The sequence below is a fragment of the Pantherophis guttatus genome, chromosome 3, assembly GCF_059756535.1.
Source record: "Pantherophis guttatus breed Tessera chromosome 3, ASM5975653v1, whole genome shotgun sequence".
Classification (NCBI taxonomy): Eukaryota; Metazoa; Chordata; class Lepidosauria; order Squamata; family Colubridae; genus Pantherophis; species Pantherophis guttatus.
Window position 1 is genome coordinate 210,458,447 of NC_142065.1, and position 26,974 is coordinate 210,485,420.

The 26,974-nt window shown below is 45.5% G+C and overlaps 1 protein-coding gene across 4 annotated transcripts in view; it reads right to left on the reverse strand.

Moving 5' to 3' along the window:
- Positions 1–18,107: 18,107 nt before the first annotated feature.
- The window catches only part of PTP4A3 (protein tyrosine phosphatase 4A3), a 93,265-nt gene continuing 84,398 nt past the window's right edge, over positions 18,108–26,974 (reverse strand). For 2 of the 4 annotated variants that reach the window (XM_060681801.2, XM_087890950.1), the window contains 4 exons: positions 24,856–24,948; positions 21,630–21,760; positions 20,797–20,871; positions 18,108–19,372 (listed from right to left, as the gene is read on the reverse strand). In XM_060681801.2, coding sequence (XP_060537784.1) covers positions 19,255–19,372; positions 20,797–20,871; positions 21,630–21,760; positions 24,856–24,948 — 417 coding nt within the window. In that variant the 3' untranslated portion in view covers positions 18,108–19,254. The remainder of the gene's footprint in view (positions 19,373–20,796; positions 20,872–21,629; positions 21,761–24,855; positions 24,949–26,974) is intronic. The other 2 variants (XM_034419917.3, XM_034419918.3) reach the window with 1 other exon arrangement.

Sequence of the window (26,974 nt, forward strand, 5' to 3'; positions counted from 1 at the left end):
CTGTGTTGCATAACAAAGGGTGTGGGGCTAGACAAGTTTTGTCTCCTCCAGAACATCTATTTGGCCTCTCTCGCTCTCTTTCGGCTTCTTTGATATGTGACTATTATGTCTATCAATCTATCATCTATATTCATCTCTCCCTCTCATACACATTTACTTTCTATCAATCTCTATATTCATATCTGTCTATCTTTATCATCTATCTCTCCCTCCTCTATGTATCAGTATCCTTCCTTCCTTCCTTCCTTCCTTCCTTCCTTCCTTCCTTCCTTCCTTCCTTCCTTCCTACCTACCTACCTACCTACCTACCTACCTACCTACCTACCTGTCAAGGCTATGGTGTTCCCAGTTGCAATGGATGGCTGTGAAAGTTGGACCATAAGGAAGGCTGAGTGCCAAAGAATTGGGGCCTTTGAACTCTGGTGCTGGAGAAGACTCCTGTGAGTCCCTTGGACTGCAAGGCGATCCAACCGGTCAGTCCTAGAGGAGATCAACCCTGACTGCTCTTTAGAAGGCCAGATCCTGAAGATGAAACTCAAGTACGTTGGCCACCTAATGAGAAGGAAGGACTCACTGGAGAAGAGCCTAATGCTGGGAAAGATTGAGGGCAAAAGAAGAAGGGGAGGGCAGAGAACGAGGTGGCTGGATGGAGTCACTGAAGCAGTTGGTGTGAGCTTAAATGGACTCCAGAGGATGGTAGAGGACAGGAAGGCCTGGAGGAACGTTGTCCATGAGTCGGACATGACTTTGCAACTAACATCAACTAATACTTCATGTGATTTTGATTCTATGCCTCTGTTTATACAACCAAGGACTGTATTAGCTTTTTTGGCTGCTGCCTCACACTGCTGGCTCATATTTTAAGCGATCGTCCATTAGGACTCCAAGGTTCCTTTCGCAATTACTGTTTTTGAGCTGGGTTTCACACTAATACAAGTACCTTTGGTTTTTATTGCCCCAGTGCAAAATTAAAGGATGGAACCCGGAGTTCCGGCAGAATTGCTTTCCAACTTTTCATTGGCTTGCGAAAAGAATCAAGAGTCCAGAAAGCATCAAGTCCTCACCTTCTCCATCCTCTATTTGTTAGATTTCACAGGGAGAAATTGTGTGTAACCGTTCAACACAGCCAGAAGGTGGCATCACTCAACCGTCTGACAAAACTCCACAAAAACCTTTTGATCCGTTTTGTAACCAGAGGTGGGTTTCAGCAGGTTCTGACCAATTCTGGAGAACCGGTAGCAGAGATTTTGAGTCGTTTGGAGAACCAGTAGTAAAAATTCTGACTGGCCCCGCCCCCATCTATTCTCTGCCTCCCAAGTTCCAGCTGATCGGGAGGAAATGGGGATTTTGCAATATCCTTCCCCTGGAGTGGGGTGGGAATGGAGATTTTGCAGTATCCTGCCCCAGCCACGCCCACCAAGCCATGCCCACAGAACCGGTATTAAAAAAATTTGAAACCCACCACTGTTTGTAACTACAGGTAGTCCTTGACATATGACCACAATGGAGCCCCAAATTTCTGTTGCTAAGTGAGACATTTGTTCAGTGATTTTTGCCCCATTTTATGACCTTTCTTGCTGCAACTATTAAGTGAATCACTTCAGTTGCTAAGATAGTGGCACCAGTGTAAAATGAATCTGACTTCCTCATTGTCAGAAGGTCGCAAAAGGGGATCAGATTACCCCGGGGACACTGCAACCGTCATAAATATGAGTCATTTTGATCACATGACCATGGGGATGCCGTAATGGTTGTAAGTGTGAAAAATGGTCGTAGCTCACTTTTCTCAGTGCCGTCGTAACTTTGAATGGCCACTAAACAAACTGCTATAAGTCAAGGACTACCTGTAATCCATTTTATTCCAAAGGAGACATTTTTGTGAGCTGCTGCTCGCTTACTCAGTTTATTTATTTATTATTTCAATTTATATGCCGCCCTCCTCCGAAGACTCAGGGCGGCTTACAATGCGCTATAGCAATAGCCTTCATTCTTTTGTATATACCTGCTTATTAGGGCTTTTGGGCCCCCATAAGCGGTGTTTCTACAAAGTCAGCTTATTGCTCCCACAATCCGGGTCCTCATTTTACTTACCTCGGAAGGATGGAAGGCTGAGTCAACCTTGAGGCTGGTGAGATTTGAACTCGCACTAATTGCAGGCAGCTGACAGCTAAGTGCTACATAACAGCACTTAGTCCGCTGCACCACCAAGGCTCTTAATCAAATTCAGTTGTGCTGAACAGCTAAATATGAGTATTGTTCACCCATGTCAAGTTTAAGATGGATGGACTTCAACTCCCAGAATTCCTCAGGCAGGTTGTTTAGAATTTTAAATATCCTGTTGAAATCATGCATTGTATTGAAATGACATATTTCTTAAATATAGATATTCCTTGACTGACAGTCATTCAATTAGTGTGGGTGGGCCCGCAATTGCTGCTACCAATTCACATGAACTGGTCTGAACCAGCTGAATACCACCTCTGGTGCAAATACGTTACTGAAAATTCACTTTTTACCTCCCCCCGCCCTGGCACAATGCTGTCCTATTTAGCCACGTTTTGGAGGCTGGGCGCATGTGCGGGAAGGGCATGCGCGAAGGGAGTGTGCATGTGCGCAGCAAACGAGTGGTAAGAATATGTGAAACCCACTGCTGATTTGCACCAAGTGCTTTATAGGGCCTAAGCAAATTTTCCAGGTGTTTTCAGAGTCATCTGCCTTGCTGTTCTCAAAGTGAAGGTAAAGTTATACACTTCCATGTGGTACCACTTTCATTGTTCTACCATACTTTGTCGAGAAGTTACGAGGCATCGTGGTCATTAGACACCTCCCTCCCTTGCAGGCAAATATACTCGCCTAGGTATAAAACTTTCTTGTGAAATACCTGGAACACTTTAGCCAACCAGCACCTTTATCCTCTGTTTTACTTTACTTTACTTTTATTTGATTTATATACCTCCCTACTCCCGAAGGACTCAGGGCGGTGAACAGCCAACAATAAAATACATACATACAAAATTTAAAAAGCAGAAATAAAATCGAATTAAATAGTTTGTCCCAGACAGATTAAAACCCCAATCAATTTAATACAAATTTAAACTTTGAATATTAAAAATATTAAAAAATATTAAAATTGTTTAAAAAGAGGGAGAAAGTTAGGCCAGGCCCGCCTGGTGAAATAAAAAGGCCTTTAGAGTGCGGCAGAAGGTGCGCAGATCCAGGATCCTCCGTATCTCCGGGGGGAGCTCGTTCCAGATGGTAGGTGCCCCCACAGAGAAGGCTCTCCCCCTGGGGGCTGCCAGTCAACATTGTTTGGCCGATGGCACCCGGAGGAGCCCCTCTCTATGAGAGCGTACCGGCCGGTGGGAGGCTATTGGTGGTAGTAGGCGGTCCCACAAGTTTTCTAATCCATCTAATCAAAATATGTAAAATTAACACATTTTATCTTGGATTGGTCGATCATTTCCCAAAATTTGTAAGACCCGTGTATCCAGAGGCAAAAGAAGGGAAGGGCTTCAGAACTTGATGATAGCAAGAGCAAAAGCACTTAGACTTATATACCGCTTCACAGTGCTTTTACAGCCCTCTCTAAGCAGTTTACATTGCCCCCAACAATCTGGCTCCTCATTTTACCCACCTCGGGAGGCTGGAAGACTGAGTCAATCTTGAGCCTGGTGAGATTCAAACTGCCAAATTGCAGGCAGCCGGCAGCCTGCAGTACTGCACTCTAACCACTGCACCACCTTAACTCTGAGATGATGGAGTTTGTTTGTTTCCATGTCTCTTCCTTCAGAGGTTTAGCCTTCGTTTGACTTCTTTGATGGCTTAGGCAGATGTAAGTTTTGCAATCCAAGCGGTCCTATGGGGGAAAAAAAAATTGGGAATGGAAGGAAATCTGGTATTGTCTCTCTGCCTTCCTTAATGGATGGGAAGAGAGCTGTCTACAGATAATACAAGCTCTAAAGCAGGGTCTCCAACCTTGGCAACTTTAAGACTTGTGGACTTCAGCTCCACAGCTGAGGAATTCTGGGAGTTGAAGTCCACAAGTCTTAAAATTGCCAAGGTTGGCAATTCTCTAAAGGACTTGTAAAAAGTTTAGGCTTCTGGGCTCTGAAGCAGGGGGGGGGGGGAAAGCATTTTTGGAACATGGATTGAAGCGAGCCGATTGCATCTCCGAGAACCAGTTTATTTTGGCAGCTGTCGCAGAGCAACCCGAGGTTAAAAGTCAACGTTTCTCTTCAATCAGAAGCACGGCTCCATATCCTTAGGGAAGCTGCCTCTTCCCCTTGGAAGTTTTCCCATCTGCAGTGGGTTGCATGGAAGAACATACACTACTGAGGGCCCCAAGAGTCAGTGCCCAGCAGCACCTGGGAAAACTTGTCAGTAAAGATTCAGTCCCAAGAAAGGCTCCTGGGTCACTGAATCAGCATTGCATTGAGGAAGATATCTATCAGTCATATGGAAAGAGGGTAGAAAATTTGCTTGGTGTCTCTGGAAGGTCACCCTTCCTCACTTGTATCTCAAACTAAGTCCTAGGCAAATGATCTTCGGAATGATGGAGGAGGAGGAGGAGGGGGGGGGAAGGGGAAGGAGAAGGAGAAGAAGAGAAGGAAGAGGAAGAGGAAGAAAAGGGAGGAGAAAAAGACAGAGAAGAAGGAGACGAAGAGAAGAAGAGGAAGAAAAGAAAGGGGAAGGAGGGGAAGGAAGGAAGGAGGAGGAGGAAGAGGAAGAAAAGGACGAGGAGGAGGAGGAAGGAGGAGAAGATGAAGAAGAGAAAGCAAAAGAGGAAGAAGGAAGAGGAAGAGGAAGAAGAGGAAGAGAAGGAGAAGAGGGGGAAGAGAAAGAGGAAGTAGGAGGAAGAGGAAGAAAAGAAAGAGGAGGAGGAAAAGAAGTAGAAGAAGAGGAGGAGGAAGAAGAGGAGGAAGAGAAAGAGGAAGTAGAAGGAGGAAGAGGAAGAAAAGAAAGAGGAGGAGGAAAAGAAGTAGAAGAAGAAGAGGAGGAAGAAGAGGAGGAGGAGGAGAAGAAGGAGAAGCAGAAGAAAAAGAAGAAGGAGGAGGAGGAGAAGGAGAAGGAGAAGGAAGAGAAGAAGAAGAAGAAGAAGAAGAAGAAGAAGAAGAAGAAGAAGAAGAAGAAGAAGAAGAAGAAGAAGAAGAAGAAGAAAGTTGTTAATGATCTTGCTGTACTTGGAAAGGGAATAGAATGATGTCATAGTGGAGGTCTAATTCCTGCATTCAATGTTATACTTCAGAAATAATAACCCAGACCTTCTGTTAGCTTAAGTATTAAAAACTTGTGTTTTCCTCGAACAGAGACAAATAACCAACACCAGACAGCTGTCCTTCCTTTACTCTGTGGAAAGGGCACGGTTTATAGTAAACAATGTTGTTTATTATATCTGCAGGTGTTTCGTAAATGCTAAAACACTATTGGTAGGAAATATGACAGTATTCGTCATCCAACATCGCAAGGAAAGCACAAAGTCTGTTTTGGGCTGGATATTATTATTATTATAAAAGGGTTCGGTGAAGTAACAACTCACGTGCACCACAAGCCACAGCACATCTTGAGATGTGAACAATCTTCCCCCTCTCACTGGAGGTGTGTCTTATCACCTGGGAAATCAAGGCCTGCCAACAGCTAAGCAAACCACATCCAGCCAAACATCTGTTGAAGCTGGGGTAGGGAGAAAACAGCTGTTCCATTAATGCACGAGAACAATAACATTGCAACAATCCGATTCCTAAGATATGGAGGAAGGGGAAATTGTGTTTGGATTACCACTCAGAATCGAGGTGGAAGGGACCTTGGAGGCCTTCTAGTCCAGGGGTCACCAACCTTTCGGACCTCAGGGACCACTAAATTCATAATTTTAAATCCCGCGGACCACTAATATGAGTTTTTTAAAAAGATAAATAGTAGTTAGTGCAATATAAAAAATGCAAACAATTTTTCTGTAGACCACCAACATTTTCTCATGGACCACCGGTGGTCCACGGACCACTGTTCTAGACCAACCCCCTGCCCAAGCAGGAGACCCAGAGGTGGGTTTCAGCTGCTTCTGACCAGTTCTGGAGAACCGGTAGCGGAAATTTTGAGTAGTTCGGAGAACCGGTAGTAAAAATGCTGACTGGCCCCGCCCCCATCTATTCTCTGCCTCCCGAGTCCCAGCTGATCGGGAGGAAATGGGGATTTTGCAGTAACCTTCCCCTGGAGTGGGGAGGGAATGGAGATTTTACAGGATCCTTCCCCTGCCACGCCCACCAAGCCACGCCACGCCCACCAAGCCACACCCACAAAACCGGTAGTAAAATTTTTTGAAACCCACCACTGAGGAGACCCTATACCCGTGATGGCGAACCTATGGCACACGTGCCAGAGCCCTCTCTGTGGGCATACGCACCTCACCAGCTGCTCTTCCGGGGTCCGTTGCGCGTATGCGTGCTGGCCAGCTACTGTCTTCCAGGTTCCGGTGCTCCAGCACATGTGCATGCATGTTCCAGTTTCGGCATAAAAAGTTAGCTGTCACTGCCCTATAGCATTTCAGACAGGTGGTTGTCCAGTCTCTTCTTAAAAACCTCCAGTGATGAAGCACCCACAACTTCTGGAGGCAAGCTGTTCCACTGGTTAATTGTCCTCACTGTTTGGAAGTTTCTCTTTCATTCCAGGTTGCTTCTCTCCTTATTTAGTTTCCATCCATTGCTTCTTGTTTTGCCTTCTGGTGCTTTGGGAAATAAGTTGACCCCAGGGTTGAAATGCTCCTGGTTCGGACCGGATCACCCAATCCGGTAGCGATGGTGGCGGGGGGTTCAGAGAACCAGTAGCAAAAATCCCTGCGCCCCCCCCCAAACCATGCCCAGCTGAGCTGCAGGATCATCAGAGGCTTTTTTTTTTTAACTTTTAAAAGCATTTTTTCTACAACCTCTTCCAACAAAAAAATGCTTTTAAAAGTAAAAAAAAAAAAGCCTCTGATGATCGCACGGCTCAGCTGGGATCGTCAGAGGTTTTTCAAAGCATTTTTTTCCTGCAACCTCTTGGCCGAAGAGGTGGTAAAAAAAATGCTTTTAAAAGTATCTGACGATCCCAGCTGAGTTGCCTGATCGGCAGAGAGGCTTTTCAAAGCATTAGAAAAAATGCTTTGAAAAGTTAAAAAAAAAAATGTTGGCCACGCCTACCGTCACATTAATCCCCCCCATCAAGCCACGCCCACAGAACCGGTAGTAACAAATTTTACATTTCACCCCTGGTTGACCCCGCCCCCCTCCTCTTTGTGGCAGTCACTCAAATACTGGAATCCTGCTATCATGTCCCACTTAGTCCTTCTTTTCTCTGGACTGGCCACACCCAAATCCTGCAACCGTTCTTCATGTTTTTTGTTTTTAAGTTTTTTATTTTTATTTCTTATACACATATTGTAAATGTACATTCTCTTATCCATAATTGATCATATATATACATATTTTTTCTAACAAAAGCATAAAAATTGTAAGCATTGTAAGCCGCCCTGAGTCTCCGGAGAAGGGCGGCATATAAATCAAATTAAAAAAAATAAAAAAATAAATAAAAAAAAATAGACATTTTAATCACATTTGGGGTTGCTCGTCTACCCTCTCTTTTCCCAACAAACCTACTTCTCCTTCTTTCTTTCCCCTCCCTCCCTCCCTCCTCTCCTCTTCTACTTTCTTCCTCCTCCTCTCCTCTCCACCCCTACTTCCCCCTCCTCTCCCCCACTTCTCCCCCTTTCCCCCTTTCTCACCTTCTCTCCTGCTCTTGTCCCCTATCCTTTCTTCCTCTCCTTCCCCTTTCTTCCATTCCTCTCTCTCCCTCTCCTCCTCTCTCCTTTCTTTCTCCTTTGTTATGCAATATTTCCCTTATTTGGTAGCCGAGCAATTCCAATTTTCTAATAATATATACTTGCTTTTCAATTTCTTCTTTGCTTTTGTCTCCAGCCCTTTAATCATCTTAGTTGATCTTCTCTGAACTTTTTTCCAAAGTCTCGACATCTTTTTTGAAACGTGACCAAAACTGGATGCAAGATTCCAGGTGTGGCCTTTATAAAGCGGTACTAATAACTTCACATGATTTTGATTCTCTGCCTCTGTTTCCCAGCATTCCCAACTATTGAACAAGCTGGCAGAGGAGAAACAGGAATTCAAGAACATCAGGGTGACCTCGGATGCTCCCCAATCATCTGTAATCCATTCAGGAGGCTACAGATTTTATGACATGATGGGGCTACTTTAAATATGAGTCAGTCTGGGTTTAATCCGTTTTCACTTATTTCCATAATATATTGGAATGAAAATTATGTTGGATACATATATGTAAAGGTAAAGGTTCCCCTCGCACATATGTGCTAGTCGTTCCCGACTCTAGGGGGCGGTGCTCATTTCTGTTTCAAAGTCGAAGAGCCAGCGCTGTCCGAAGACGTCTCCGTGGTCATGTGGCTGGCATGACTCAACACCAAAGGTGCACGGAACGCTGTTACCTTCCCACCAAAGGTGGTCCCTATTTTTCTACTTGCATTTTTTACGTGCTTTTGAACTGCTAGGTTGGGACAAGTAACAGGAGCTCACCCCGTTACACAGCACCAGGGATTCGAACCACTGAACTGCTGACCTTCTAATCGACAAGCACAGCGTCTTAGCCACTGAGTCACTGCATCCCATGTTGGATACATACAATTTAATGTAATTTAACTGCAGCGGTGGGAGTGGGAGAGTTTTTTTTTTACATTAACGGAATTAACAAAAATGTAAGTTAACTTTAAATAATTTAATGGGGGCAGCCGGAGAGGTCTTCGGTACCCACGATATCTTGGGAAATATTCCATCCAAAATATAGCAGCGGATCTTTTATTATTTACAACCTTGAAGGAGGTTGGCATCTTGAAGGTGGCTGGCTGCATTTGGATATTCCCGGGGAAGAAATTAAAAACTGACTTTGGTTCTTTCTTACGAGAAGATTAATAACCCCTCTTTACAAATGGCAAGAAAAACCCTTCCTTGGAAAATGTGTATTAAGTGGTTGGGTTATTAATGACACAAGGGAAACATTTTGAGATTATAAATACACACACACACACATATCTGTCTGTCTGTTTTCTATCTATAGGTGTCTATCTATAGCAGGGCTGTAAAACTCATGTGCTGGCACGCCCAGGGCGCACATTTTGGGGAGGTAAGTGACAGGACTTCCCAAATGAGCAGGGCCTGAGTAATTGCTCTACTACTTTCCTAAGAGTCTCCTTGCGAGCCACCCACGCCCGCCTTAAAGTTACTCATAACATTTACCATTAAAAGCAGCGGCTTCATCTCAACCCTGTCATTTCAGCTGCACGCTTCTCCAGAACACGAGGCTTAGCTGCGCTGTGCAACAAGCTACAACCAGACCGTTTTCTCACTTCCTCTTACCGTTTTAATCACCGTGCATTTGGTTAAGCCCACAACCAAGTTCAGAGGCAGTTCAATGCAAGATTAACTGCCACGCTGACCGGCATTTCAGTGCGGTGCTATGCTCAGGGATTTTGCCCCATCTGTGCTGTTTTTTTTAAAAAATTATATGCCGCCCTTCTCCGGAGACTCAGGGCGGCTTACAATGCGTTAAGCAATAGCCTTCATCCTTTTGTATATTTATACAAAGTCAGTTTATTGCCCCCACAAACTGGGTCCTCAATTTACCTACCTTAGAAAGGATGGAAGGCTGAGTCAACCTTGAGCCTGGCGAGATTCGAACTTACAGTAATTGCAGACAGCTGGTGTTAAATTACAGTGCTTAGTCTGCAGAGCTATCCAGGCTCCTTGTTGCTGTTCTAGACAACAGAGTGCCCTGATGATGTTCCCTAGTTGGGTAATGAAACGTCTGTAAGAAAATAACCCAGCTCAGAGGGCCCCAAGAACCCCTCCTTTCAACCCCAAGTTACAAAAATCCTCTTTTATCGGTAAATGCTGGTTTTCAGCAAAAATACCCACAGAAAACAATTGGTTTGGTTAACAATTTTCACCCCTCCCCCGCAAAAAAGCTTGTAAAATCAAGTTGGTCATGTGGCAATCTTCTTTGACCTCTCCTGACTTACGATCCTAAAGGGGAGACTCCATTACAGCTGCAGGTCAAGGACTTACCTGTATGACAGATGCTATCTAGTTTAAGCGGGGAAACATTTGATAAATGAATTACACAATTATTGCGCCTCCTATCCAGGGGTGGGATTGATAAATTTCAGCAACCCATTTTCTGCTTGGTTACTGGATGGGCGTGGCCATGGGGGCGTGGCCTACTTAGCCTCCTGCACCACAGTGGTGTGTGTATTTCGCCCTCCCCAGGCTCCAGAGGCTTTCCTTGAGTCTCTGGAAGGGCAAAAATGGCCTCCCCCGGGAGGCCCTCCGTTTCCAGACTTTAGGAAGGCCCATTTTTCGCCCTCCCAGAGCCTCCGGGCGGGCCCTATACTTACCTCGCATCCAAAACGGGCCGCGTGGAGATTCCTGAGAGGGGTGGGGGGGAAAGGGGCCAGCCAGTCCTTTCAACTATCAGTTCAACGAACCGGATGAAAAATTAGCATCCATTTCGCCCAAACCGGCTGAATCCCACCCCTGCTCCCATCTGACAACCCCCATCACCGATGAGAAAAACGCACAGCCACACAAGAGTCTCATATAAAACAGTGAAGCCTTTTATTTTATTTTGTTGTGGTTGGGAGGCCAAAAAGATCACCTCAAAGATGTTTTTCTCAAGAATTCTCTCACCACTCAGAAACAAAAGGATTATTAAAAAAGACAATAGTTTTTTTCACAGGACTTGAGCAAAAACAGGTACATTTTATTTTATTTATTGGAGGAGGGTGGGGCCGAAGAGGGGAAATTGTTTGTCATGATTATAAAGTGTCAAGGTTCTAGATCTCATTGGCAGACCTCAACATCAATATTTACCTGATAAAAAAGAGCACCGGAAGAGTCATCCCCATTATAATTTAGCAGGGCTTGGAATATAGAGGAAAACAAGGTTTAAAATGGGAGTCAACTTTAGCGACTTTCGCCATGCTGGCTGGGGAATTGAAGTCGACAGGTCTTAAAAGTTGCCAAGGTTGGACACACCTGCTTTAAAATCTCAGCATCAATTCCTCATTTTGCGAACTACCGAGACTCAAGGAGTTGTGTCATTGTGTGAGGCTCGATGAAGTCAATTAACAGGACAGTCCCGGAAATAAATAACGTCCATTGCAACGTGATCATTCCTCATTAAGAACAGTAAAAATAACCATCATGATTCTCCTGCACATTATAGAGCTAGTAATTTTTCCTCTGATTTACTGCCAGGTTCTGACTGCTGGATGATTTACGGACACGAAGCATTAAAATTAATTAAATCGTAATTTTTAGGAGACCGTCAACCACACGAAGGCCTCGTTTTGAAGAAGCAGATTGGCACCAACCTACTCAGCGCCTTCCCGCCTCGGTATTTCTCTCTCATCTTTTGCCAGAAAAAGGAACGTGTAAATGTGTCACAGAAGTACCACATCTTCAGTGTTCCTGATTTTCAATCAAGAGGTAGGGAAGTCAACGGAAAAAGCAGTTTCTATCGATGTGAATTGGGTGTAAAAGGACAGGAAACGCTGGTGTTAAGAAAAGAGACGTACATTTTTCATTTTCCTCGCCGTTCCTCCTAAACCCACTTCAGATGCCCCTGGAATCGGCTCTCATCTTTAAGCAGATGGTCAACTGACTTTGGGCATGTGGCCTGGAGAAGGAGAAGACTGCCTAGATGTTCTCCTGGGACAGTGTTTCTCAACCAGCAGCGCTGGCTGGGGGATTCTGGGAGTTGAAGTCCACCCATCTTCAAGCTACCAAGGTTGAGAAACACTGTCCTGGGATGTTATCTTTTGACCTTCATCCTTCTAACAGTTCAACCTTCTCCACCCTGAAGGTCCTCCAGATGGATGGACTTCAATTCAATTCCTCAGCCGGAAATATAAAACCCATTTGGCAAGAATTCTGGGACTCCAAAGTCCATGCTTCTGGAAAACCCCTGGGTTTTTAATACCCCAGATAAATTTGTGCATGAGTGGAGCATGGAAAGGAAAAAAAAAATCCTTTCTGTACAGATTTCACTAAATTTCTGATATCCAAAATAACAGGAATGCCAACATAGACCCACATAATTCTCTTTGTCTTTTGCTACATGCAAATTTCACATTCTGGACCTATTAGAAGCTGCGCTGAAATAGGATCGAGAATAGATTTGGGATGTGTTTTTTTTTTTCTTTTTCTATTTCCCAGGGTTTGATTTCAACAACCTGGTACAAAGGCTTGACAACTGCGTAGGAATATAACGTGTCTTCCTTTGCAACAGTTGAGAAGACACCCCATCCCACCCCCCCACCCCAAAAACAGAGGCATTGCAGTATTATTAATTTTTTTGTTGTTCATTTCTATACATATGTCTTCCAGCTAAGGTTACACACAAGCTTTTATTTTTATATTCAAAAAGTTTTTCACACTATAAGGCTATTAAAAATGCTGGTATGTTTGTAAATGACTAATTCTGAAATAATCTCTGAAAACCTTCTACGTGCTCTGGATGTTTGCTTTCGGTTTTCCCATTTAAAAAAAAACAACAACCACTATTATCTACTTTATAAAACTTTGGAGTTGCGCCTTTGAAAAGACATTCTTAACCTATGAGATGAGAAGTCGGCTGCCTCTTCTACCTCCTCTCTCTCTTCAACACCCAACAGAAGGGATCAAGCCACGAGTGTCTTTCATTCTCTCTCTTTCTCTGTGTGCGTGAATGGCCCATGTGTCTGTTCAGACATCAGTTGCTCCTACGCCATGAGGTAATGGGCTTGGTGGAAGGAGGCACACGTGAGAATGGACTTGCCCTGAAAGATTTCCTCCACCAGCCAAACTCACTCTCTGGGAATAAAGCTATGAACACAATTGAATTCTGGTGGACCACAAATCATCTGAATTAATTGTTCTGGAGTCTCCACCTGCTCCTAAGGCCAGTTGAAGCTGTTCTAGAGTGTTTCACCTGGTTTTGAGAAGGGAAGGAACTAGGTTTCAACATTCCTATCATCTACAGCAGGAGTGTCCAACTTTGGCTAGTCTTGAGACTTGTGGACTTCAACTCCCAGCTGCCTGGGGAATTCTGAGAGTTGAAGTCCACAAGTCTTAAAAGTTGCCAAGGGTGGACAACCCTGATCTACAGGATGGGAAAAAGGAGAGGAAGCAGTGAATCAGAAATTCCAACCAGGGGTGAAATGCTACCGGCTCGGCCTGGATTGCCAGAACCGGTAGTAACAAATGCTACCAGTTCGCCAGAACCGGTAGTTAAAAAAATGTAAAAAAAAAAAAAGTTCCGACGCTCCGGCAGCACAGCTGATTGTTGCACAGCTGATCGTCGGAACTTTTTAAAAAACCTTTTAAGCATTTTTTTAAATTACTGGTTTATTGCAGTGCAAACCTCCAGGAGATACCCTGAAATAATTCAAACCCTTTCATGTCAGATTCTGCTCCGTTCCTACTCAAATTCAGCACCAGTTCTAGTTCAGCAGCAAAAGATGAACACACTGGATTGCACTTTGAGACACACACTATTCAACATGGGGTGTTATTTTCTTTCCCCCTTTTTAAAAAACTTTCAGGAGAAGTCCAAATCTGGGCAAGTCAACTCAAGAAGCCGATTTGCCTTCTTTTAGAGAGCTTCTGGGTCCATCATCACACCCACGGTGAATCTGTCCACCCAGAAGAGCAGATCCTCAAATCCAAAAACACCAGAGATGACTGCATATTTTACACTCAACTCCCAAGCAGAACGAAAGAACCAGAAACACTAAAAATCCCTAAGCCTCAGTTGCCGAAACATGTCAATGTCTGTTTCCAGGTATTATGGAAAAACCTGATGCTTTTATTTTAAAAAAGAGGAAGCGGACTGCTTTGCAATTTCATGGCAATAAATAGAATTTCGCTTTTTCTGCATTGCTGAAATTTAGCCGGTTTCAGCCTGCCAAATATCTTTCCTCAAATTGCAATTTTAAAAATAATAATAAAAAAGATTTATCCATTATTTTAACGCCCTCTGCTCTGCACAAAATTGTTTCTTACACAATCACTGCTTCCTCAAAACGACAGAGATGTTACAGCCTGCCTGCCTGCCATTTTATTCGATGCCCATACACAAAACAGCCAAGAACAGACAGGGAAGTGTGCAAAATATTTTCATTCCAAAACAGGCCAATTTTAGAACGGGCCATTCTTCTTTTTTTGGGTGAGTGGGTGGGGGAAATGCTGTTTCCAAACATCCCACTTTCAAAAGGGACTTGAGTGATCCAGCATTGTCTGAGGCGAGGATAACCTGCACTTTGCAACTCTTAAAATTATACAACTTTTTAAACAGCCAAAGCTTTTTCACAAAGCACGGAAGCTGTTCTTGTGAAGCACCCAGGAAAAGAGTTTCCCAAGCAATGAAATCAAGCCAGAATTCAACTGGCTCACCCATGCCAGGAACAGCACCAGTAGATTGAAAGAGGCACCCCAAAACTTTGCAGGAAGAACGCGCTTAGTCAAGCTTTAGCTCCCTAGTTGGAATGAGGAACAGATTGCAAGCCACGTGGGCAGTCACTTAAATGTCATTGTTTTTTTTTTAAAAAAGGGGGAAGTTTCTAGATCTCATGATCTTGAAGGAAGTGTCTGGACAATGGCTGAGGAGATTACAGTACTTAGTAAGACAGTTTATATCTTGGTAGGAGCTGAAAGCCGTCTTCAATGTATGCGCTAGAATCAAGCAAAGCAATTTTGAAAGGCTTTTTTTGATAGGAGTCCCCAATCTCAGGCTGCGGCCTGTTTACAACTGGGCTGCACGAGTTGTGGGCCAGTGAGCCTTCGCGCACAACTCAACTTGCAACTGAGCTGTGTGGATGTGGCGCACCGCTTGCGCGAGTCGAGCTGTGTGCAGATACGTGCCGGCCCGCCACTCGCGTGGCCCCGTCCTCCTCACACACACACACCAAGCCGGGCCGCTGAACGGCAAAATATGGGGACCGCTGTTCTTTCGGACACATCATTTTGCAAATTTTTAATGGCCAGAGCACAGACCCCTAGTAGGAACAGGGTTGAAAGACCCCCTTTGCCTCTGTTGCAATGGAAATAGGTTGCATGGAAAGAACTGCTTGTTTGTCACATGTTCAAGTTGGAGGATTCCAGTCCGATGGAAGAAACTTAGCAACTGCCAAAGTTTAGAAATCAGAGAAGGCTGAATGGAGAACAGTTGAGGAGAGACAACATGGTGGTTATCCAGACCGTCACTTGCTTCTCACAAGACATCTGGGAAACCAGAGTCTTTAAAACAACTACTTTCTCCTCCCTTTGATCAACAGGCCGCAGAACCAGGCCAGAGTACCAAGTCTGAGAAGGAACGATCCAGGTTACGTCCACATTCATATATACGCAATTGGTGAATTCCTAATGCTGCTGAGACCACAGTTTTGAGGCTTATCAAAGATGGATGAAGGGCTAAAGGTTACTCTTGGGTGATTTTAACAACTGTCTAAAATTCTAAATAAATCAGCTGCATTCACTTGTTCATATTTTGGATGAACATGAAGAAAAATGTCCCACCAGTAAAAACAAAAACAGTGGAACTAACGTTCCGGAGATGTGATGGCCTTCCGTTTGTTGGGTGGAAGATGGGACAGTTATCCATCTGAGATGCTTCAAGTTTGGATTCCTGTGTCAAACAGGGCTGGATTTTATGACCTCAGTGGGCCTCTCTATGGACGGGTTTGCTAATAAGACTGGTAGGAAGGATGCTATCTGCTCCTGAACACAATGATGTTGGAAGCTTCCACAGTAATTTGGAGAAAGGAGAAGAAGTTCTTGCTCTACCAAGAATCCTTCTCCAAAATGAGATGCAAGGAAGCCATCTCTTCTACAAGGAAGACTTGGAGCAGTCCCCCTCTGGACTTCCTCATAAGTCTTATTACGCTATCTTAGTGACAAGAATGGGAAAAGCCCCGATCCAGAATTAGGCATTTGATGAAAGGGAGCTCACTTTTAATAGCTTTTTTTTTAATTTGGAAAAAGCGTTACCACAGAATCCTTCTGATTTTTTTTCTACCCAAAATTACGATCTGCAGGCAACATTAACAATAGTCCATATATAACCGGAAGCCAAACCAGGTCCTTAGGAATTGGTGGATGGACTTGCGTTGACTTCACCTCACCCCTAAGATAGCTCTATCATGGGCTTCACTCAACCCAACTCTTTGGAAGGATATGACTTTGCCAGAACATCCATGGATCATAGCAGCATGTTCAAAAAGAATAGGAAAGCGATGGAAGCTTCAAGATAGGATGTTCCTCCTTAGAAACCAACCACAGGTCCCAAAGCTAAGATAGAAAAGCAATTAGAGAGAGAGACCATATGAAGCAGCTCTGCAAAGATAAAGACTCTCCAAAATCCAGAAAACCTCTTGAAACATCAGTCAAGAGTTTGTGCAGTGATACTCACAAGGAGAATATGCTTTGAGAGAAAGCAACATGTGGGTGACAATGTTTTGGGGGCTTCTAGGACGTCTCACAATCTGCAAAGAGCTAAATCAAACTATGATCCAACTTCTCCGCTGAATCCTTGTCTTCAAAAATCACACGTTCTCTGCAGGTTATCAAGGCAGGTGGCAAAACTTCACTTATTTACCTGTCTTCTAATACCACCAACTAAAATGAGCATCCTTCATCCAGAATCTAAGCTCATATAAGTCTCCTTCTGGGACCATTGGATCATTGCTAAATAACCTAAAGCTGACGGATGAAACCTTATTTTATCAATTTAAGGTTCTCCATTTTCAACCTCATGATTCCTTTTCTCTCTCCACAGAGGAGGCCCCCAGAGATGACTGTGGAAGAACATCACACCGGCTGGCAAAATTGGATTTAAGCTCGGGGCAGGAAGACTATGTTATAAAAGGAACTTAAAATGGCTCTGCCTTAAGAGAGGGAGGAGAGGGGAGATTAGTTACCCAAGACAGGACTTTAGGAAGTTTCTTCCACAATATTTTTCCAACCACATATCCAAAAGATGAAGATAAAACCCAAGGTCTCTAAGAAAGGGAGAAGGACACCCAACTTCCTTGTCCACTTTGAGCTTTTACTGGATGGGATTTATTTCAGGGGTCTTGGTGAAACTTTTCTTATTTTTCATTTCATCTCTTGCCTTTCAAATCCCAGCCCTCATCCATCCGCATTAAAAAAAACCAGTCAGCGATTTCAAAAAACAAAATTATAAATATAGAAACAGGAGGACAGATAAAAAAAATCTCAACTCCTTCATGAGTTCAAGTGGAGTTGACAGGCTGGATTGACTCAGGGAGATTTTTCTGGATTAACAGAAACAAGTCTCGGGCAGTTTTGGGGGGGACAGGAGATGCCCCCAGATCTATGCAGGCACCTGTGTTTCCATGGATAAAACACAACAACTGGCAGTTGAATATATATATATATATATATATATATATAGTAAGAGGATAAGGCTCAAATCAAAGAACTACACATCAGAGGCTGTAATCGGTCTCCTGAGTCACTAGGACTGAAATGGATATTATAGTTCTGGTGATTTGTGAGGACACACGTCTCCTGACAAGGAGTGTCAGGTGAGGAAGTATGTACAAATAAATGTTTGCTGCACACACATTGGAGAAAACTGTAAAACTCAAAAAGAGTTCCCTGTGGGCAACCATGGCCCCCTTTCCCATCTGTGGACTTCAACTCCCAGAATTCCACAGCTAGCCATGGTGGCTCAGGGATTCTGGGAGTTGAAGTCTACAGGTCGTGAAGGGATCATAGTCGCCCACCCTTGCTCAAGGTCAGGGATGGGGAACCATGGCTCTTTTATGACTTGTGGACTTCAACTCCCAGAATTCCTGAGCCTGGCTCAGGAATTCTGGGAGTTGGAAGTCCACAAGTCATAGAAGGGCCATCTCCATCCTTGCTCTAGGCCAGAGGTCTTCAAACTTGGCAGCTTTAAGACTTGTGGACTTCAACTCCCAGAATTCTCCAGCCAGCTGTCCACAAGTCTTAAAGCTGCCAAGTTTGATGCCTTCTCCTCTAGGTCCATAAAATCACTGGGGATGTGAAAAGGCTTTATTTAAAAACATTAATTCCACAAAGTCAATACTGAATGCTTACGAAAAATGATTCTCAGCCAGTCACTTCCACAAGACCAAAAAAAAAAAAAAACCCTCCGGAAAAGGGATTTTCTTACCTTCCTCCTCAAAATGTCTGAACTTAATTGCGGCCAGCGATACCGAGACCCCACCCAAATCAAGCGCCACTCCGTACGATCAATAACTCCCACCTCCTCCCATTCCCGTTTTGCAATTCCCAAACCTCCTTTCCGCCACCTTCCTAAAAAAAATCCCTTCGGTTCTCTCTTCACCTTTCCTGTCTCCCAACTTCCAACCTCGACCAACTTTCTTCTCTCCAAGACATCCGAAATTAGCAACGCCTATCTGACCGATGGGGAAATTTGATGACTTCATGGGCTAGGATATAAAAAAGAAAAACAGCATATCGCTGGCAGTGAGGGGGATCGTGACACGTGAAGGAGGCATCAGGATGAGTGGATTCATCTCTACAGACCAGGTGATGTCCTACCTCCTGTTCAACGGGTTGGCCCACAACCCTTGCAAGAAAGGATGACCCAGCTACCTGTTCAAACATGAAAGCCAAACCAACCAACCACAATAGCCTACCACAATAGCCCCTTGTACCCCCAACTAACTCAGCTCCACGGTGTATCTAGGTTTATCTTATTTTAACTACACGCCTGCCAATCCTACGGCCTCCTACTTTAGCTAGTTCATTCCTTAAACCATCCATCAAGTTCTCCGGAGAAAGAAGACGCTCCGGAGTTATTGCATTGAAAGTCGATGTCGTTACAAAGAGCTTTTTGACAAGACAAAATGTTTGGGAAAGGAAAGGAGAGAGGGAGGGGGACGGAGGGAGGGGGAAAAAAACCACCGTTATTTCAAGCCTTTGAAACCAAACAAAGGGGGGGTGGGGGAGTGGGGGCAAACCAGCGTTCTCCTTGTTTTGGGGAACAACTCAAAAAAAAAAAAAAAGGGGGGGGGAAGGAGAGGTGGGAAAAGTCGTGACAAAAAAAATGTCCTCTGCAAACTTCAGAAGTACAAGCCCTGTGTGCGTTTTGAGTGTGGCAGGGTTTCGTCTTCCCCTTCGGGTGGGGGGTTCCGGCAAGGAGACACCCCGGAAGTTACATGATGCAGCATTTGTTCTTGTGGTTCTGGGGATCCTTGAAACGCAGGCGCTGCTTGGGCCGATATTTCTCCAGGTAGGTCAATTGCTTGCTGTTGATAGCTCCTCGGCGTTTCCTGCGAAGAAGAAGAAGAGGAGGAGGAGGAAAAAGCATGCTGTGCGCTCTTCAACATGTCTGAAAGAGAAGAGCACCTTGCCATGTAGGGAAGAGACACTCTGGTCTAGTGGTTAAGGCTAGAAACCAGGAGACAGGGAGTTCTAGTCCCGCCTTAGGCATGAAAGCTGGCTGGGTGACTGAGCCAATCACCAGGAGACAGGGAGTTCTAGTCCCGCCTTAGGCATGAAAGCTGGCTGGGTGACCGAGCCAATCACCAGGAGACGGGGAGTTCTAGCCCCGCCTTAGGCATGAAAGCTGGCTGGGTGACCGAGCCAATCACCAGGAGACGGGGAGTTCTAGCCCCGCCTTAGGCATGAAAGCTGGCTGGGTGACCGAGCCAATCACCAGGAGACGGGGAGTTCTAGTCCCGCCTTAGGCATGAAAGCTGGCTGGGTGACCGAGCCAATCACCAGGAGACGGGGAGTTCTAGTCCCGCCTTAGGCATGAAAGCTGGCTGGGTGACCGAGCCAATCACCAGGAGACGGGGAGTTCTAGTCCCGCCTTAGGCATGAAAGCTGGCTGGGTGACTGAGCCAATCACCAGGAGACGGGGAGTTCTAGTCCCGCCTTAGGCATGAAAGCTGGCTGGGTGACTGAGCCAATCACGAGGAGACGGGGAGTTCTAGTCCCGCCTTAGGCATGAAAGCTGGCTGGGTGACTGAGCCAATTACCAGGAGACGGGGAGTTCTAGTCCCGCCTTAGGCATGAAAGCTGGCTGGGTGACTTTGAGCTACTCACCAGGAGACAGTGAGTTCTAGTCCCGTTTTAGGCATGAAAGTTGGCTGGGTGACTTTGGGCCAAACAGAATTTGGACTGCACACAGGAATGAATGCTTATCCCACTACCAGGTGAGATGCAACTCTACATGGAGAATTAGATTCTAAGCAGTTTCTGACGCTTAAGTTAATGCATGGATTACAATTTTGTTATGGATTGGGGAGGGGGGATTTTAAGCACTTCCTTCTCCTCCTTCACCTTCTCTCTCCCTCTCTCTCTCCCCTTCTTCCTCTCCCTCTCTCCCCTTCTCTCACTCTCCTTCTCCCTCTTCCCTATCTGTCTCCCCTTCTCTAGCTCTCGCTCTCCTTCTCCCTCTTCACCTCCTTCTCCCCTGCTCCCTCTCCTTCTCCCTTTGTCTCGCTCCCCTTCTCCCTCTTCCTCTCTCTCTCCCTCCCCTTCTCCCTTTCCCTCTCTCTCTCCCCTTCTCTTGCTCTCCCTCCCCTTCTCCCTTTCCCTCTCTGGGCTGTATCGAAGTGGTACACCCCAGGAGGACAGGTTCCTATCAACTATCTGTTCCTTTGGGATGTGCCAAGTAGTTGCCCACTGATCTGGGGTCGTTCATCTTCGCCAGAACAGGTGGCCCAGAGGTTTCTAGAGGAGCACTTACTGTCTAATGAACTGGATGGCATCTTCGTATTTCATCCCACTCTCAATCAGGGCCAGCGCGACCAGAACTGGAGCCCTAGACAGGAAAAAAATAATAATTCAGGACACCCAGGTTGAAGGGAGAAAAAAAAAAATTCTTGGTTGAAAAATTCCATGTTACGTTCTTGATGTACACAAAACTGAACCTCTAGACTTGTGTTTTTCAAACTTGGCAATTTTAAGATGGGGCGGTGGGGGGGGGGAGACTTTGTTAGAGTTTGCCGCAATCCAACCAGCACACAAGTAAAGAATTCAGCAGGATTCATGTATAAAAGAACCTTCTTTATTATACAGTAATATAAAGCATGATGCATGTATACAATACCCATGCAGCAGAAGCCAGAACCAGAACTCAGAATCCAGGAGCACAGAATCTATAGAATCACAGAAGCAATAATGCAAGGACAAACAAAGCTCTTTTATACGTTAACAGTCAAGCTAAGCCACGCCCAGGCTCCAAACTGTCTGAGTCACCAAACAGTCCCCATTGGCTGACCTGTTGCCATGTCTATTGCAATTCACGAACTCTTATACACTGACAGACTTCAACTCCCAGAATTATCCCACCAAGGCTGAGGAATTCTGGGAGTTGAAGTCATCTTAAAAGTTGCCAAGTTGCATCCTAGACCAAGTGCCAATCAACAAATGTTTCTCTATCACATACATCTTAAATCAGGGAAGGTAGTACTTCTCTTGGCCATGGATAACTGCGTAGTTTTGTGCAAAGGGAAACATCGACGACAAAAGACACAATTGTTTTTTTACTGTATCTGCGCCCGTCAGGATGGCACTTACCGTCCCAAGCCAGCTACACAATGGACAGCGACGCAGCACCCGGGGTCTTCGCAGAATTTGGTCTTCAGAAGGTTGAGCCAGTCGTCCACAATTTTGTTGGGTGGTGGAGCTCCATCATCAAAGGGCCAATCCTGGAGAAGAAGACCGGAGACCAAAGGGGACGTTTTCAACTAACAGCAAGAGGATTAAGGGAATATTTGAAGTGTTCGTTAAATAAGTCCTCAAAATGGGAGTACAGGTAGTCCTCAAGGTTATAGTACACAACCATTCGTTTAGTGACCGTTTGAAGTTACAATGGTACTGGAAAAAGTGACTTATGACCGTTTATCACACTTACGACCGTTGTAGCAATCACCTGCGGTCAGGTGATCAAAATTCAGACGCTTGGCAACTGACTCGTATTTATGACAGTTTCAGCACCCTGGGGCCACATGATCCTTTTTGCGACCAAGCCAAGTCAATGGGGAAGCCAGATTCACTTAACAACCGTGTGACTAACTTATGAAATGCAAGGATTCGCTTACCGACCATGGCAAAAAAAAAAGGTCATAAAATGAGGCAGAAGTCCCTTAACTAATCTCTTGCTTAGCGACGGAAATTTTGGGCTTGACTGTACCTGTACAGGCACTGACCCAGGCAATTAAAGATGGTGGAGGGAGGATGGAGAAGACTTATGGGACACCCCCACCCCCCAGCAGTGTTTCTCCTTGTTAGGAAATAGCTATTGCCTAACTGGTTGGGTTGGCAATATATATATAAACCATCAATGCGTGTTTGCAAGTCAAAATGTAAGTTATAGCTTTAAGACTGTAATGCTGTATTGCATCATACTGTATTCTGATTGGCTAGCTCTGTAGCCAACATACTTAAGAGGAAGCTTGAATCATGGCTTATTGTTCTTATTACATTATTATTGCTACCTCTGCTCCTCTCTGCCTGTTCTCTCTGCATGATCACTGCTTGATCATTGCTACTTGTTGTTTTCTACTGTTTTACTGATTGTTTTACTGTACTTGTTCCTGTATGCAACTCTAAAAAGAACTGTTTTTATTGCATATGACTACAACAAATGGTAAGAAGACTTTATTCTTGGAATATCCCTGGATTGACAAATTAACTATCTTTATCTGTGTATGATCTGGATTGTTTTTTGGACTTTGCTTTGCTTTTTCCTAAATGTAAAAGAATATCACAACTAGTGTGTCTGTATTCAAAATCACTCTCAGCTGTTTTCTCATGTGCACACCCTTGCTACTCAGGGGTTACTCTGCACATATTCCTTAACACTCCTGATCTTGATTCAGGTGGGACATTGCTGTGATATTACACTAAACCCTGGTGGCCTTAGAGCAGGGGTCTCCAACCTTGGCAACCCTAAGACTTGTGGACTTCAATGCCCAAAATTCCTCAGCCAGCTTTTCTGGGTGTTGAAGTCCACAAGTCTTAAAGTTGCCAAGGTTGGAGACCCCTGCCTTAGAGCCCTATGAGATGTCAGAGACCAAGGGAAGCTCTTAAAATCCCACTCTCGGCTTTCTAGCAATCTCTGGACCCAAGAAGAGAGTTCTGGGAGGGGGGGGGGAGGAATTTTGGAAACGAAAAAAGTTGCGTTAGAAATGAAGAACTGGTGCCATTCCAGACCGACAGCTGGGATGAGGATGATGCAGGATACATGAAGCGGCTTGTGCTTTTTCAATCAAAATGTACATTTCTTTTCACAATCCCCCCTTCCTCCCCTGGTGTTTTAAACGGAAAGCCCAGAAGGTTAAGATTAAAGCACCTGCATCTGAGGCGTTCTTTGATCCCATCCTTCACCTGCAACTCAGGATTGGCACTCGGTTGCGGGCAGGAAGCAACCGCCGAGAGGCTGCCCAAGTCCTCCTTTGCCTTACAAACCGTGCAACACAACTCACTGAAGCCAAAACTGGGGGCTGTTGTGACCTCGGCTTCCTGAGTCATTAAATCCCACGAGTAGTCCCAAAAACCTCTTTTATTGCAACAGCTGTGAATTACGTTCATTCACAGCTGAGTCCCAATTAGTTGCAAAAAGTCCTTCGGGATAATCATCAACCTTTATCTCCCTTGACACGCTGCCAAAGACGTACTTGGCAAAGCCACACGGAGTCCAGAATCTAACAGAGATGCCGACTGGGAACAGAATTAACAACGTTGCTTTCCTGCAAAGGGCCCACGTGCCTTTGCTCCTCTTTTAAGCCTTATGGGAGGGGCCAATCATCTCCAGGCCTTACTCCCAAGTTGTCCCTTTAGTCTTAACTGTTCTTGCCTTCTGGCAGCTCTGCGCATGTGCGCACTAGGAACAGGCTCCTCCTGTTGCTCTGCCTCTCTGATGTCCAACTCTGGAGGCTCCGGAGTCTGCGCATAACTCCCAGATGGCCCTGGCCAATCTCTGCCTCCGACGCAGAGCCCTCATCCGGGCCTTCCCCAGCCTCCAGGTCTGGCCCATGTTCCTCCCCAGCCTCCTCACTGTCCGACTCCGCTGCCAGCTCCACAGGCTGCTGGCGGACCACAACAGGGGCCTGATGGGAGATCTTCTGATGGGAGGTGGACCCACATAACTAAGAATTGGCTGGCTGTCAATGAAATTAGAAGTGGGATTCACATATTGTAGCAACCGGTTCGCCCAGCACCGGAAATGTGCGTGTGCACCATCTGCGCATCCGTGCGATGTCAAACAACACAGCAATTTGCTTGTTCACTCCGTCCACACGTGTGCGACGTCAAAAACACAGTGAAATAGGACAGGACTGCGCCCAGGCTCACTCGCAGGTCGCCACTACCGCTTCGCCCGAACCGGCTGAATACCACTTCTGATTGAAATGGTCATGCGTGGATCGATGTACCATCAACACAATTAGAGCGGCTAACTTCAATCAACTTCCCCCAGTTGGGTGCCTTTCTTCTAAGTTGGACTACAATTCCCATCATCCCTCTTTGGCATTGCAATGGCCCATCACACATTGGGGTAGTTGGGGACTACCCCAAAAGCATTTAACTACAGAGTAGCCCTTGGGTTATGACCATAAGGGACAAGGGTTGTAAAACAAGCCAGTCACACGATCGACAGCTTTCAGTGTCGTTGTAACTCCCAATGGTCACTAAATGAACTGTTATAAGTCGAGGACTTACATTTCTTCCATTTGGGATGCTTGATATTCTCGGTGGCTTCAGATGATAAAAATAAAAGAAAATTTCAAAGCCAGAGACTCACCATCACTTTAATGCCATCCTTTTCCAGGGGCGTCTTGTCGTAAGTCACTTCACACACTCTCACAACTGTGGTTGCGCCGTATTTCTTCAGGTCCTTGGGGGGGGGGGGGGAGGAAAAAAAGGGAGAAAATATTTGGGATTACTTAGACCCCTTTTCACACTTACCACTGTGCTCATGTGATCAACATTCAGATTGCTTGGCAACTGGCATGTACTTATGCCTGTTTCAGGCTCCCGCGGTCATGTGATCTCCTTTTGCGAACTTCGGATAAGCCAAGTCAAGGGGGAAGCTGGAATTCACCGAACAACTTCGTTACGGTTAACTAGTGATTCCGTTAACAGCGGCGGCAAGAAAAGTTCGTAAAACGGGGCAAAACTCACTCGATAATTGTTTTGCTTATTGGTTGGAAGCAATAGGCTGACATTCGTAAATCACTCAAGGACGCTGTATAATACTAGGGAGTGGTATACAGGGAGTCCTTGATGTACGACTGCCACCGAGCCCAGAATTTCTGTCCTTAACTGAGACGTTAAGTGAGTTTTGCCCCGTTTCCACCGTTGTTCGGTGAATTCCTGCAGCCGACAAGTTTGTAACCCGCCTCTTAAATGAATCTGGCTTCCCTACCGACTTTTAACAGATTAACAGAGTTGGAAGGGACCTTGTAGGTCATCTAGTCCAACCCGCTCCCCTGCACAAGCAGGAAACCCTACACCCGTGATGGCGAACCTATGGCACATGTACCACGCGGAGCCATATCTCTGGGCACGTGAGTGTTAGCGTAACTCAGCTCCAGCGTGTATGTGTGCGCTGGCCAGCTGATTTTCGGGCCTTCTGGTGCCACCAGAAGTCAGGAAATGGGCCGTTTCTGGCCTCCAGAGGGCCTCTGGGGGGTGGGGAAGGCTATTTTCACCCTCCCCAGGCTCCAAGAAGGCCTCTAGAGGCTGGGGAGGGCAAAAAACGGACCTACTGGGCCCACCGTACCATCGTGTGCCAAAAGCGGTGGTCGCACGCTGAGATTGTGCACATATGTGCCAGGCACATTGAATTATGGGTGTGCGCGACCCCCCCCACGCTTTTGGCACGCGACGGCAAAAAGGTTAGCTATCACTGCCCTACACCATTTCTGACAGATGGCAGTCCAGTCTCTTCTTGAAAGCCTCCAGTGATGAAGCTCCCACAACTTCTGTTCCATGGGTTGATTGTTCTCACTGTCAGAAAATTTCTCCTTATTTCTAGGTTGAATCAGCTTCCATCCATGATTCCTTATCTGGCCTTCAGGTGCCTTGGAAAATAGCTTGACCCCTTCCTTTCTGTGGCAGCCCCTCAAATATTGGAAGACAGCTATCATGTCTCCCCTGGTCCTTTCTCTTCACTAGAGTAGCCACTTTGTTTGTTGGAAAGTCACAAAAGGAGATCACGGGACACGGCAATGGTCCTAAGTATGAACCAGTTGCCAAGGGCCTGAATTTTGATCCCAGGATCACGGGGACGGCCTCAGAGGCCGTCGTTATGAAAAACGGGCTTAAGTCCCTTTGTAACTGAACAGTCACTAACTGAACTTTCATAATCCGAGGACTCATCATCGTCTTTTAATGACGCCATAATCCCTTGCGGGGTGGAGTCTGGGCAACTGAATGGAGCTCGCAGAGTGTTTGAGTGGCCGGATGCCTTTCCTGTTGGCAACGCGGAGTTTTGTTCAGCAGATACATTCTCAGTGTGCCCAGAGAGAGAGAGATATCTGCCTCTACCTAGGATCGAACTCACGGCCTCCTGATTGTGAGGTGAGACCTCTAGGCCACCGCCCCACTCCTCGTAATCCGAGGACTACCTGCATAAATCTAGGTGCTATTGCTGTCAAAACAACGAAACGCAGGATCTATTGATACCCTGACATTAAAGGCCTGCCAATCATAATCCCTTTGACCGAGAGAAGATTTTAGAGCTATTTTCGGTACCTAAGGACCACACTAATTCTTCTTAACGGCCAAAACGTGGCCGGCAAACTATGTGGGTGGAGAGGTTGACCACGGGGGAAACAGCGTGGCCAATGCTCTCGGGTTTCTTGGGCGAGAAGAATTTTGTTTTCGAACATCTCATGCTTAGTTTAGAGCTTACACAA